Source organism: Takifugu rubripes, chromosome 18 (genome assembly GCF_901000725.2).
Source record: "Takifugu rubripes chromosome 18, fTakRub1.2, whole genome shotgun sequence".
Lineage (NCBI taxonomy): Eukaryota > Metazoa > Chordata > Actinopteri > Tetraodontiformes > Tetraodontidae > Takifugu > Takifugu rubripes.
Window position 1 is genome coordinate 6,591,995 of NC_042302.1, and position 13,348 is coordinate 6,605,342.

Below are 13,348 nucleotides of genomic sequence, written 5' to 3' on the forward strand. Positions count from 1 at the left end.
AGAACACCCTAAGGTCCGACTACTACTGAGTCACGTTACTTCTAAAAATCTATTTATCGCCCTAAATGCAACATTCTCTATATTTCTCTGTTAAAATAAACGGTATCTCATTACTTTTAAAGGTTTATTTTAGTGTGGATCTCTGTGTCTGATACCTTGGACATGGAAGAGGACTTGTTCCACCCTTTGTGTTCACAATCTCCCCTTTCATGTTTTTGTACCATAAAATTCGTGTTATTTAAGCATGTATGCCTCAAACTCATTTGCGATGTATCTTCTTGCTCCAGTGGCAGGACCTCGTTTCTCCTACATTCTGTTATGTGCTGTAAATCTGTTGGTCTTGACTCTGTCCAAAGCTTTTGCCATTTCCTCTTCATCACTGGCTTAATTCTATTTTTAAACTCAGCTTGTTTTATGATGAAAATGTGTTTATTTTTACTTACCGTAAATGCGTTCCAGCTCTTAGCGTGTAAACATCAATCACATAAATGTATTTTAAGCACTTACACTGGAGTTTTGTTTTGGTAGATTTTAACATTATCTTAGTTAATACTACAAAAGGCATAGAATGAGGCCTATCTGCTGAGATATTTTTCAGTTCAGCTTAATCTGTTTAAATCTTAACTGACCTTGTTTTGCTGTTCCAACTTAATTCAGGTGTCATAAAACTTTACACATTTTAAAAATAAATAAACACACAGTCAATAGAAGAAAAAACCCCATGAAACAGACTAATACAAATTAAACGCTTTGGTCGTTTGTTACATGAACCATTATTCAGAAATAGTCAGTAATTAGTAAAATGGATCATCTGGAGACATGTGTGCATTAAAACATGTCAGAGGAACGTTGATTTCCCTAAAATATACTCCAAATAAAGGTATGATTTAAATTGTTTCAGACAAGCAGCACTGGGTCAAAACATAACCAACTTGATATTGATTTATTACACATCATTAGGGTCAAAACTCATGGTTTTCATCACTGGAACAACCTTAAACTATCTGTCCTTTGGGGGATCCTTCTTTCTGCGCCTCTGGTGGTATCTGCAAACGAGCGGAAAAAAGGTGAAAAAGACAGACTTTGGAAAATATTCAACCCTAAATACCTTTGAAAAGCAGACATATTGTGTACTCACTGTCCGACCGGATACCACCGGTGCTTTGTGGTAAAAAACATCTTGCTCAGCTCCTCTATCGATGGCCCCTTATTGCTGCTCAGCACCTCTTTGCTGAGGTGGGCCTTCAGTACCTGATCGTGGGACTCAGGTGGGTTCGTTAGAGGGTCGGGCCGCTCTATAGGCTGCAAAATAGCGTAGATCCAGCTTAATGATAGTTAACAGACCATTTGGAAAAAAACACCTTCCTTTAACATCCAAATGACATATTGTTTTATGATTTTGTCACTAAATGGTGGTGGGTGTATTGGAGCAAACACTCTCACCTGTGTGAACTCATAAGGTATGTCAGTAGCGGGATGGTAACACACGACTGTGCTCCCATCTGATGTGACGCCGATTTCCACGTTACTGCAACCGGGAAAATAAAGGGTTAGTGCAAAAACTAAAATCATAACCAAGTCAAGCTGACCAATACTTCAAAGGAATCTGTGAACCTACCAGTGGGGATCATCCATTGAAGGACTTCTGGTACTGGACTGCTGCCTCAGTGGAACTAAACATGCTGCAACAGACAACCAAATACATATATTAGCTGAAAAAACTCCTAATAACTGTGAAGTTACAACGTCCCATTTCGACCAACTGCAGAGCACAATAAACAGGATGGAAACGTGAAGGTTAGCCAGTTAGCTTTAACGCTCGTCGTCAAGATGTCTGTTAGTCAACTAACTCTGCTCGAGATGAATACAATTTTAAAAAAAAAATATGTTCAGAAACTATTGGACTTACTTTGTGCAGAGTGTAATGCGGTGACATTAGTAAGCCGTGTTAATACTCGGCTCAAGATGCACAAACGACCCGACGCCATGCTCGTTTCTTCCGGTATGTGCGTCACTTTAACAGTTCCGTGTTTGAAAGCAGCACACGCACTGGGGTTCCACTGCTAAAGCAAACGTAAAACCCGCTTCCTTTAGGAACTTTATTTTTGCAATTAATATCAATAAACTGACTTAACACTTGTGATCAAGTTTTAAGATAGAATTTCTTAATTTTATTTAAACAGAAGTTAAAAGTTCTAATGTAAAGATAGCTATCATATCTGTGTTAAACCTGACATCTAATGGCGAGCCTTGATATTGACTCATTGTTGTTGTTGATGGAGGCTCTTTTGCCTTTATAACTGCCTAATTTCTGGTATTGGAAACATTCATCAGAGATTTTGGCCCATATGGACATGGTAGCATCAAACTGTTGCTGCAGATTTGTCCGGTTCTCTACTAGACTGGAATCTGGTGACTGTGGCGATCATTGGAGTACAGTGGACTCACTGTCATGGTCCAGAAACCAGTTTCAGATGAAAAACTATGTAGAATAATATATTAGGTTTGTAAATGTATGGAGAAAATAAGTATTTAATGGCTATATTCATCTAAATGAACGCAGGTAAACCAGTCCTTTAACATGTCTTCAGTGATTAAAATGACACATATTAACATGAATACACCAAAGCAGTTCTTCAGGGATGTTAGAACCTCTTTGACCTCTGCAAAAGCTGAAATTCTTGATGATTGCAGCTTTACAGTCATTCATCCATGAAAAGAAGATTCCCAATCATCAGAGCAGTTAGGCAGGGATGCTCAGTTCAGAGATGAAGCCACAGTGGCCCTATAAGACGTCCATCTCTGCTGCTGCTGCTGCAGTGCTGGACCCCTGTGATTCTAAGGTCGCCACAAAACGCTCCCGATTACCAAACACCTGAGACACTGTGAAGAAAGAACCAGAACAGTCAGAATGAAACACAACCGCAAAACGATCCGCTGAGAGAGACCCGTACCTGCTGCAACATCACTTATGTCCCAAACCCTCAGGCCTTCTTTTTGCCCTCCAAAAGCATAAACGAAGGGCAGGTCAGGGCTACAGGAAGCACAGAACAAAACGCCCTGTTGACAGACGGGGAGATACAACCATCAAGTCCAGAATCTGACATGGACACTGCTCAGGTGTCATTCATGTGCTTCTTTTCACCATTTTCATGTCCCGGGAATGAACCAGGTTGGGTTTGTTGCTCAGGATGTCCCATATCTTGACATGTTTATCAGCTGATGCAGTGACAAGACACCCTTTAATCTGACTACTGAGTTGCAGACCTGGAAAAACATTATTTTATTATCACCACTAATAGTCTTGCTGGGAAACAAAACAATGAACCACAAAAATATTTGTTTTGAGATAGAAGGCTGTTTTTGCTGCGTAGCTCTCTAGATAAAATAAAATACACCTCTGCTGACCTGAAACTTCTTCATCGTGAGCCCTCAGCGTGAAAACGGGTTTATCAGTGCGAGCGTCTAGACAGTAGACAAAGCCGTCCTCTGTGCTGGCCTGAAACAGAGGAACAAGTGAATGAGCGTTGTTAGCTCAGAGTCCATCATTGAATTAAAACAGACTCGTTTATCTGATAGATTAGAGAGTTAAACCCACCGTGGAAACTGACTGGACTGACTAAATATGCAGAATTGTAATGAAAAAAAATCAGAACCCTTGATCACTGCTCTGGATCTGAGCTCCTACCAAGAAGTTGCAGGGTGAGAAATGGTTCCAGACCAGACGTTCCACCTGTCCACTGAACCTCCAGGTCCGATTTCTGCTGTCTGGACTCCGGCAGTCATACAGGACTGCTGTCCTGAACAAACAAGACATTGCATTAAAAACCCTTTTTCAGCAAATTAATGTCAAAGTGGCTCTTCACTTACTTGTCATATGATCCTGATATCAAAGTCTGTGCCTCAAAGGGGTGGAAAGTTAAAGTCTGAACCTAAAAGAAAGAACAAACAAACGGTTTTTACAAACTGAAATCCGTGAGGATTAATATTATGTCTGTGTAATACTTTATCGGTGTGGTTCCGTAGAGTCGTGGCTGGTTTGCCTTGAGAAAGATCCCACAAGATGACAGTTTCATCCGCTGATCCACTGGCCAACACATTCCTGGGGAGTACAAGGTCACATGTGGTGAAAATAAAAATCGGCTGAGGAAAAAAACCCGATCACAAAGAGGACTGCATTTACTAAAACACTGGCACGATTTGGCAAAGCGTAATTATGAATGGAGCTATAAATGGAGACACACTGACCGGACAAGTCTGTTCCAGGATAAATCCAGAACGGCATCAGTATGTCCCTCAACAGGCTCTGCTGCTGCGGCTCCCTGGCCACAAAGACAACAATGACATAGTTTATTGAAAATGTTAAAGGGCGCTATTACAATACCGGACCAGTAGATGGCGCTGCTCACAGGTACGCATTGTGGACATTTTGCAGACTGTTAAAGTGACACACAGGAAACTCAGATGACTTGTGTTGATATCAGTTTTACTGATATCAGGAGAAGTGACACCAATGCAGCAGCAGCAGTTCATTCATACAGTACCAGCACCGATTCTGATGAGACATTCGTTCCAAAAGGCATATAAGGCAAATGGAAGGTCACTGGCTAGCTTTACCCATATATGGTACCAGCCAATCTGTTTTTAGCTATCCCAAACAGAAGATGCTAACCTTGGACCCATCACAATCATCTATCCTGTTTGTCTCTCCAGCATTGCTTTGTCTCTGGGAAGAATGGAAAACGAGATAAGGTCGCCGAGAGCTCAGACGCTCCTTTAGGACACTAAATGAGAGGTAAAAACTAGAAATTGGAGAGAAGTAGTCATTTTTCTGCACAAGCATTAATTACGTTGTACATTAGTTTAGAGAAAATCTTATTCAAATAGGAATTTACAATAAAGTGGAGTGGTCCACAAACACCGATGCTGTTCACAAGAAGGCCCTGAGCAGACTCTACGTCCTCAGGAGACTCAGGTCCTTCAGAGTTTGCAGCAGGATGCTCCACATGTTCTACCAGCCTGTCATGGCTAGCACCATCTTCTTTGCTGCGGTGTGCTGGGGTGCAGGCATTAAAGCAAAGGATGCCAACAGACTTAACAAACTCACTAAAAAGGCAGGGTCTGTTGTTGGCTGTAGACTGGCAAACTTGGACGAGGTGGTGAGGGACAGGATGGTGTTGAAACTGCGGACAATCATGGACAATCCCCCCCACCCCCTCCATAACAGTGGACAAACTGGGAAGCAGCTTCAGCAACAGACTCCTGCTCTCAGGAACGGTACAGGAAGTCGTTCCTGCCGTCTGCCATTAGACTCTATAATTCATCCTTTCCTGCCAGAGCTGAGCTCTCTTGACTGGATCAATGCAGCAGCTCAGGCGCCTTTCAACCCATTCAGTTACATCAACTGTTTAATAATCTTATTTTTATGTTTATCTTCTCATCTTATTTCTATTTTATTGCATGCTTATGTAAATATGTTTAATAATCTAATCTTATTTTTATTTCTATGCTTAAATTCTAATCTTATTTGTACTTTATTTTTATTCTATTTATATGCTCGTTTAACTCTACCTGCCGCTATTTGTGTCCATATATTATATTTATATTCTTTATGTCCATGCTGCCACTACAATTCAATTTCCCTACGTGAATGAATAAAGTAAATCTGATCTTATCTTAACCAGCTTGTTGTACTGATGAAGGAAGGTGGAAGTACACTTTCGAAACAGGTATGTGCACAAACTTCCTATTTGTCCAATGCAAAATAATTAAAAAGCAAGGCCAGAAATTGAACCACTGTGGTCAAGAGCAATAGCCCTGTTGCAACCGTGGAATGAATAATAACTCGACTGGTGTACCTTCTTGCTCTTCTTTTTCTTTTTGGAGGCCTTTTTGCTCCCCAGCGTGAAAACTGGCTCTAAACAGTCGACCACATCCAGGTCCCACACGTCTATCTGAGGAGTCATGTTGCCTACAGCAGCATAGTTGGCTGTAATAAAAGCCCAGAGCGGAATTCTGTCAGGCAAAGACAACCAGAGAAAGAACAAGATAACAAATGGGATTAGCAAAACATTCATACCGGGGCCTTCTCCGGGGTTTGGATCAAAGTTTAGCCATTCCACACACAGTGGGTAAGCTGGCAGCAGAATATCGTGATGAACATACATAGACCCCTCTTCAGAGTTGTAAACTGTGAAGAGAAATATGACGACATTTATAACTTCTTGGATATATATATTTACGATTCACTTTCTATTCTAAAACAAGTTGCTGTCAAACAAGAAGATAGCTACCATAGATTTCTAAATTGCAGCAGTCTTTTTCTGCCCGGCCAGTCAGGATGAGGTTGTCACTGGGCTTGATTTGGAAGTCTTCTCGTTCATATTGGTCCTAGTAGGAAGAAATAATACACTAAAACTGAACAAGACTGTTAAAAATTTGAGTGTATAAAATTGGTATATTCACACTTAAACACGTATTCCACTAAATGTGTCCAGGAGAAGCTCAGGAGGTACTCACTGTGTCTTTAAGGGTGATGTAAGGATCCTCCTCATTGGAACAGAAGACTGTAAGACCGGCTAGACTGTCGCCGAGATTAGCTGTCACTAAAGGGGTCACAAGTAGAACACATTGGGAGATATTACAAAGCGGCAATGTTAAACAGAGACAGCAAAGGATGGAAAGTCAAGAACTACAAAAGTAGTCTGAATTCATTTCTACCTGTATCCTCCTCGTCATATTTATCCAGTTCATATTCTGCCAGGTCGTCATCATCACCCTTTTTTTGTTTGCTGCCATCTGCAGAGGCTTGAAGAACGTCTCCCAAGTTTCTGTTAGAATTATGTTCAGATTCAATTCCCTCGTCGTCCTCCTCTTCATCCCCGGGTGCCAGTTCTCTGATTCAACGGAGGAGATGTTAGAAGCCAATAACCAACACTAATGCTCACTAATGTGACATTTCAGCACTGTGGAAAAGGCAAGAAAATAGGTGATTTTAACACACCCCAGCTCCTCCTTTGCTTCTATAATGATTCGTTGCAGCTCGTCTTGGTTTAACTGAACCTGTATAACAACAAAAGGGGTTAAAATGATCCCTAACTCTGAGCAAACACATTAAAAACAGTATCATAAACATCGGACTGTGCTTTTTAGATCAAAAACAAGGCGTAATTTCCTTATTTTATGCTGTGTTGACAAAGTTACATACTTGTTTGCTAGGTAGCTTGACGTGTACTTACTTTGTCCGGAGTTTCCTTGGCAACGCCTCGGCTCACCCACGCGACACAAGTAATCTGTGAGCTCATTTTAGAGATCTTATGCTTTGTTCATCCACCAAAGTATTATAAAACACTCAACCTTGTTGTAATTACTGAATGGAATTCAAATTCGAATTCTACTGCATTGACCACCACAGCTCGCATGTGAGCCAATAGGTCCCCTTGTCGCAAGATGATGACGTTAATCAAACGTTTAAAACTTTGCCCGATCAAAAATAAAAAAAAATCCTACTGCTTCATCCAAGGTCGTTTTCTGTGTCAACTGGACTGTTTTTCTTCTCTTTTGAAGGCGAAAAAAAACAGTCCAGTTGACACAGAAAACTACTTTGGCTAACTATGACCTGGATGATTGAGAATCTACACACATTTACTGCTTCATATATAGTTTTTATATATATATTTTTTAGTCTTCATATATATTGGTAAATGCTGTATTAAATTCCATAAGATTATGGTTCAGAATTGTTAATATAACAAGTAGAAGAGCAAACACTGGGTGGGAATGGAGTCAGTGTCTGAACGTTTTAAATCCTTTTTTGCTTGCACTCTTTATTTCCCCCCTTTTTTTTCATTTGATGTAACTAAATTTAAATAACGTGAGTGTAACTGTAGATTATTTATGTAATCAGACATCAGGCTTGACCTAAACATGTTTAAAGTTATAAATAAATACATTTTAAAAAGAACAAATTGCAATTCAAGTGTTTTTTGTTTGTTTTGTTTTTTTAATTCAGTGTTCATTAAAATAATAAGTTTAGTACAAAAACAACCCACAGAATGAATAATAAATGTGACAAGAGGAAACTGTCTCAGGAGGATCAATACTTTGGTCATAATACCTTTTCCAAATTTACAGTACGGACTGATGAATACAACTTAAATCGTATCAACTACAATAAATGGCAGAGAAAGAACACGAAAAGAGGAGAAGATTAAAGCAGTGACCTGAGGTAATCACGGCAGCGACTTTAATGATCCTTTTCTGTATTGACGCATATGCTTGATGTATGGCATCATTCAGTCTGGACTTTCTCCTCCTCTGTGGTAAGTGCCCTCATGTAATGAATGTTTTTGTCCGGTACATTAGCGGGCGCTCTTCTCAGCAGCCTCTTCCCGGACAGCCAAACAGCGAAGCGTGACGCCAGTATGATCGTCGCGATCGTGATGAACATGATGGCGGTGCGAAACGGGAACAGGCGCTGCCGGGAACCGTCCTCTCGAAATCTGTCCCACGGCAGCGGCAGCAGCTCGGGAAGCCGGATCAGCGGTTCGCCGACCAGAGTTCGAAGCAGCAACGCCAAGACGAAACCGCAGGTAGCTCCGAATGCGTTCACGCTCCGGGGCAGGTAAAAGATGCAAATCACCTGAGGCGTCATCATTGAATACAAGACATCGCCGCTGAAGATCCACAGCAGGTGAACGGCCTCTGTGGTCATGGCCAGGCCGGTCGCCAGCAGTCCAGACAATAAGATCGACACCTTTATCGCCACTAGGGTACATTTTTCCGATGCCTGAAACAGGAAACCGGGTTTGGATTCAAGGATTAACTGTTTTTATCCACCATCTTCACTAACATTTGCCCAAATGTGGAGGTTTACCTGCTTATAGACGATGTTTTTGAAGATGTTCCGCCCCAGTTGGGAAGCGGCAGACAGAAGTATGGAGTCCACCGAAGACATCACCGCGGCGGCGAGGGCGCCGATGCCGATCAGGGACACGTAGAGCGGACAAAGGTGCTGGAAGACAATCGGTAAGATGTTACCAGACTGGCCCATTTCGAAGGGCGTGGGGGTGCCGTAGCTGGTCTCGTTCCAGTCTGAAAGAAACGAAGGAGACGCGATTAAAACATCGGACGTGAAGATTGTCGTGGGATCTTGGGAGCAGGTGAGCGTAGGTACTGGTGGATGCTGCCGCGGCTCCGATGATGAGCGACGGGAGGCCCAGAATTGGGCACAAAGCTGCCCCGACATAGCAGGTGATTTTAGCCTGGACATCGCTGGCTGAGGAGAGGACTCTCTGGTAGAAAGCTTGGTAGCACATCCCACCGATGCTCTGCACAGACGGTGTTGCGTCAGAGCTTAAAATGCCCGAATAAATAAAAATGCTAAATCCCTGAACAGCTGACGCCGTTTAAAACCGTTACCAGCAGCAGGAGTTCATCTATCCAGCACCCCACGTCTTCCACCTCCAGCTTGCCGATCCACGGTTCCTGATACAGCTTGGTTACCGCGGCAACGGTGATGTTAGCAGAGGAGGGGCTTGTCAGGACAAAAGGCACGCAAAACCACTGGAAATGAGAAGAAACACAGAACATTAAAAGGCCCCACACAGCTACAAATATTACACTGACAAACAGACAATCGGTCGAATCCCGTGTTTGTCAAAATGACTTTTTTTCCCCCCTCTTTTCTTTTAACACTTTACTTCCCCAGTTTTATCACGTTAGCACGTTGATGCACAAAAAGGACTTTGCAATTCAATAGAACTGTAGTGTTTGTACCAAGCCAAAGAACATAAAGATAAGCTGGATGACATCAGTATAGGCAACAGAGTACAATCCGCCCATCAGAGTGTAGAAGATCGCCACGGCAGCCGAGATGCCAACAGACAGATAAGAGGAGGTGTTCATCACCACACTTAATGTCCCTCCTATCAACACACAGTGAAGCGCACAACTCAGTTACTTCGTCAAGGCTCAGAACTCATCAGCAATAGAATGAAACGGCTTTTGTTACTCAGCTAAAACCCCACGACATTCCTGTCAAATCAAATCCATATGAACAACTTTACCCGGACATGCTGCACAGCGCACGTGGCTCTACTTTTGTCTGACGTGCCGCAGGCTTTTTTAGTGAGCTGCAAGTGACCCCCCCTTTTACGACCAAATTTTTTTGGGCCCCTGAGTTGCAGCAACCAGATGTTTTGAGGACCGAATTGGCAACAGGCGACATTTAAACTCCCTCGTTAGGTTTTTTTTTTTTTTTTTACGACACTTTGAGGGCACCAAAAATAAATTTGCGCACTGTTCCGATTGGTCAAATTTCACATTTGAAAGCAGATCTTTTTTTTGAGAAGTTGTACAACCTTTGGCCTCTATGGGGAGGAACCGAAAGTCCCTCTGTCGAAACATGTGACCTGCAAACCAACTCTTACTGGTTTATTCCCCGTGAAACTACTTCTACTCGTCATTAGGCCGACTTTGCGAGAGTGTCGTTCCTGACTTACCCAGAATACCCAGAATACAGGCTGCCCACAAGATGTCGGCCATGATGCTGGGAATGAAGAGCACAGCGGCTACCACGTTTCCATATTTCTGCTGAAACGGGTCCATGAGGGTCACGTATTGCTTTGACCGGATGGGTTTCACAAAGAAGAGCGCGCCTGAAGTCACAAAAACAAAGATTTGTGGTGGTGAAGAACATTTGCACGGTTACCCAAGTAAGGTCAATCAACATCAAGTGCAACAGCACAATAAATATTTTATTTGAAACTAATTATACTACACAAAGAAAGGCCTCCTTTGGTGTATAAATCTTAATTTGAATATATGAATATCGACTGCATGTTTGTGTTTGACACCACACACCTAAAATGAGGTTAGCTGCAAAGGCAATGGGTCCCAACGCCCAAACCAGCCCTTTTTTGGGATTGTAAACCACTTCGGCGCATCCCACGATGTATCCACCTCCCACCCAGGTGGCCGTCATGGTGAAGATGCTGACGGAGAGGCTGAGGTTCCGCCCCCCGACCATGGTCACTTCGCTGATGTTCCCCGTGCACTTCTTCTCCTCGATGCTGGCCTTCTTGGAGGCCCACAGGCCGATACCAAGGACCGCCAAGTAAAACACGGCCATGGAGAGGAGGACCGGCCAGTTCCACTCCATATCTGGGGACGCAGGACAGGGATGAGACACAACAGGATGTGGACATCAGAAGAAACAGTGCCCCCATCCTATGAGACGAAGGTTGGATGAAAGGTAGAAACCCATCCGCCACAAGGGGGCGAAAATGAGCAGTAGATAGTTCCCTGAAACTGTTATATTCCACGCTCAAATCACTTAAACAGGATTACATTCCTGTGGATTATTTCCCTCCTGCACCAACCTCCTGGGTGCGACTCAGATGCCCCCCTCCGTGAGCATGGGTGCTGGTAACCAGGGGAATTTTCACCCTCTTGGAGCTGCCAGAAGATCTCTCTCCTAAGCAAATATGCCATATAACAGTGACTGTGGCAGATCTTGCAGGTTATTTGCAGACTGTTATTGGATATTTAACAACGCAAACACCTCCCTTGTTTCCGAGCCCCTTTGTGCCCACGCCCTCATTACATATGAGAACCTTTAACAAGTCTTGGCGCCATTCCATACAATCCCCCTGTGAAACCTGCTCTGTTATGAAAATGCCTGCGACAGCTGAGGATCGGCGAACAAACAGCTTCCTCTGCAGGGCACCATTCTTTCAAGGTTAGAAATGTTATTCCCAGTCGCGTCCCAAGGTGGGAAGATGCCGGCGTGGATTTTCCCAGGGTCTCACCCCCCCATTTATGGATGCGGCTCCGGTGTTTTCTTTAAGCAACACTGTGAAATCAAGCCCGACTCTGCTTGTTTTAATACTTCCAACTGCTGGGACATCGGCTTTTGGATATTGGATCAGTGATAGCAGCCAGACTTTTTTGGCAAACCAGCTACACAAGTTTTCTTGTCCCGGGATCACTGTAAGATTAAAGAACCTGTGACATTTAGCATTAACAATCACAATAGTGGGAAGCCAGTTTTCTTGCATATTAAGGTTTTATTACCTGGGGTGGTGCTGGGGAGCAGAGGTCCTTGGGAACAGCCCACGCAGGAATGAGGGTCCAGCCGTTTGACGTCTTTTCCTCCTGCACGAGAGACCCCAGAGCTGCTTAAAACAAGGCCACGCCTGCTTTATGTCTTCCCCCTGGGAGGACTTGTGTATACGTGCACTGGCAGAAATTATTTTGTTGTTCAACTCAAGGCGAGGAATCATGCAGATGGAATTTTGGAGTCTCAATCTTGTGCAACTGCCAGCCATAAATAGTGTATATCACAAAGACGCCAAGTTTCAAAGCTGTCAAACTCCAATGACTCCAAAAAGCACCAGGAGGCCAGAGGTTTCAGAGCAGAAGGCTTTTATTGTCCACAGCAGACACCCCAACCTGGACCGGAGTGGCCCCTGACACCCAATACCCGTAATTCCACCATTTTTGTCCCTCCAAACTCTTGCTACCTACTTTGCCGGACTTGTCCTCCACCAAGCCAGGCATATAGAGGTCATGTGACACCAGCGCCCATATACTTCACATTTGCGATCTTGAGAGTATAAAACGGCATTTGTCCCTCCCTTAAGTTATAGTAGGATTTGTTCCGAGTGATTAAATGTTGAGAAAAAAAAAAAAAAAAAATGGCAGTCAGGATGTCAGCCATGCAGCGCAACAAAGGAATCCCCTTCAAAACCCTTTGATGTGGCCCCACGAGGACCAAGGCATTGTGGCATCGGGAGAAAATCAAGGACGGACTAAAAATGATGCGCAGAGATCTCGTGTGGTCATAAAATCGTGATTATTCACCTCTTCCGTGACTGGGACGACAAGGCACACAATTCTGTTTGATCCGTTATGTGTCATTAAACACGTGAGGGCGACAAAATTAAGGCAAAAGAGATTTCAGATTAAACCCCTTGCCTGAGGGGTTTGAACCAATTTTTTTTGCATCGTTATTCCGCTTGAAATGGAAAATAAACGGAGCGGTCGGAACGCGGCGGCAGACACACCTTTGGTAACGATTCCACGCAGCGGCGATTGGACCACGAGATCTCAGGGAAAGCTCGCGCAATTCCACGTGATTTCGGAAGATAACCTAACGGACGATGATGGACGTCGGCAGCTCGGCGGTCCCGGCGCACGCAAAATTCTCAGTGAGGACACGAACTGGGGATGGTAGGGTATGAGGGGGAGGGGAGTAAAAAAAATAAACGAGAAGATGATGGAAAACTCCACCGCGAGGACGATGCCAGCACGATTTATACTCGCCAGTGCGCAACATCCGGTTGTG

General features: G+C 43.5%; 3 protein-coding genes across 4 annotated transcripts; all 3 read right to left on the bottom strand.

Annotated features, from left to right (window-relative positions):
* Window positions 1-924: 924 nt before the first annotated feature.
* On the bottom strand, window positions 925-2,064 carry mrpl42 (mitochondrial ribosomal protein L42). Its single transcript, XM_011613402.2, has 5 exons — window positions 1,910-2,064; window positions 1,619-1,682; window positions 1,444-1,528; window positions 1,139-1,302; window positions 925-1,046 (listed from the first exon to the last, which is right to left on the bottom strand). Exons 1-5 carry the CDS (start codon window positions 1,986-1,988, stop codon window positions 1,001-1,003), a joined length of 438 nt encoding a protein of 145 aa, XP_011611704.1. The 5' UTR covers window positions 1,989-2,064; the 3' UTR covers window positions 925-1,000.
* Window positions 2,065-2,509: 445 nt separating this feature from the next.
* pwp1 (PWP1 homolog, endonuclein) lies at window positions 2,510-7,448 on the bottom strand. Its single transcript, XM_011613403.2, has 15 exons — window positions 7,239-7,448; window positions 7,004-7,062; window positions 6,721-6,896; window positions 6,520-6,605; window positions 6,294-6,390; window positions 6,080-6,190; window positions 5,859-5,989; window positions 4,249-4,322; window positions 4,006-4,102; window positions 3,871-3,932; window positions 3,689-3,800; window positions 3,409-3,499; window positions 3,146-3,267; window positions 2,955-3,060; window positions 2,510-2,883 (listed from the first exon to the last, which is right to left on the bottom strand). Exons 1-15 carry the CDS (start codon window positions 7,302-7,304, stop codon window positions 2,786-2,788), a joined length of 1,488 nt encoding a protein of 495 aa, XP_011611705.1. The 5' UTR covers window positions 7,305-7,448; the 3' UTR covers window positions 2,510-2,785.
* A 521-nt stretch (window positions 7,449-7,969) lies between these two features.
* LOC101067720 (high affinity choline transporter 1-like) lies at window positions 7,970-13,345 on the bottom strand. Of its 2 annotated transcripts, XM_029825436.1 has the most exons (10): window positions 12,529-12,856; window positions 12,076-12,156; window positions 11,382-11,476; window positions 10,864-11,163; window positions 10,503-10,658; window positions 9,778-9,926; window positions 9,421-9,564; window positions 9,176-9,329; window positions 8,876-9,093; window positions 7,970-8,788 (listed from the first exon to the last, which is right to left on the bottom strand). In XM_029825436.1, the coding sequence occupies exons 1-10, from the start codon at window positions 12,570-12,572 to the stop codon at window positions 8,291-8,293; spliced, it is 1,839 nt and encodes a 612-aa protein (XP_029681296.1). In that variant the 5' UTR covers window positions 12,573-12,856; the 3' UTR covers window positions 7,970-8,290. The 2 variants fall into 2 exon arrangements, with proteins under 2 accessions (XP_029681296.1, XP_003972942.1); XM_003972893.3 differs by lacking the exons at window positions 11,382-11,476; window positions 12,529-12,856 and adding an exon at window positions 13,068-13,345 and having other exon boundaries at window positions 7,971-8,788.
* Window positions 13,346-13,348: the final 3 nt, after the last annotated feature.

What these genes read in the sequence shown, in the direction of transcription:
- pwp1 (XM_011613403.2), bottom strand. Translation starts at nt 7,304, where the DNA reads ATGAGCTCACAGATTACTTGTGTCGCGTGGGTGAGCCGAGGCGTTGCC. An exon ending in AAACCCCGGAGAAGGCCCCG is followed by an intron (nt 5,990 to 6,079) that starts GTATGAATGTTT and finishes CTTTTATTACAG; the next exon opens with CCAACTATGCTGCTGTAGGC. An exon ending in TACGGAACCACACCGATAAA is followed by an intron (nt 3,933 to 4,005) that starts GTATTACACAGA and finishes TCTTTCTTTTAG; the next exon opens with GTTCAGACTTTAACTTTCCA.
- LOC101067720 (XM_029825436.1), bottom strand. Translation starts at nt 12,572, where the DNA reads ATGACCTCTATATGCCTGGCTTGGTGGAGGACAAGTCCGGCAAA. An exon ending in ATCTGAGTCGCACCCAGGAG is followed by an intron (nt 11,164 to 11,381) that starts GTTGGTGCAGGA and finishes CTGCGTCCCCAG; the next exon opens with ATATGGAGTGGAACTGGCCG. An exon ending in AAAACATCGTCTATAAGCAG is followed by an intron (nt 8,789 to 8,875) that starts GTAAACCTCCAC and finishes TTCCTGTTTCAG; the next exon opens with GCATCGGAAAAATGTACCCT.
- mrpl42 (XM_011613402.2), bottom strand. Translation starts at nt 1,988, where the DNA reads ATGGCGTCGGGTCGTTTGTGCATCTTGAGCCGAGTATTAACACGGCTT. An exon ending in CGCATTACACTCTGCACAAA is followed by an intron (nt 1,683 to 1,909) that starts GTAAGTCCAATA and finishes TGTCTGTTGCAG; the next exon opens with CATGTTTAGTTCCACTGAGG. An exon ending in TACCTTATGAGTTCACACAG is followed by an intron (nt 1,303 to 1,443) that starts GTGAGAGTGTTT and finishes GCTATTTTGCAG; the next exon opens with CCTATAGAGCGGCCCGACCC.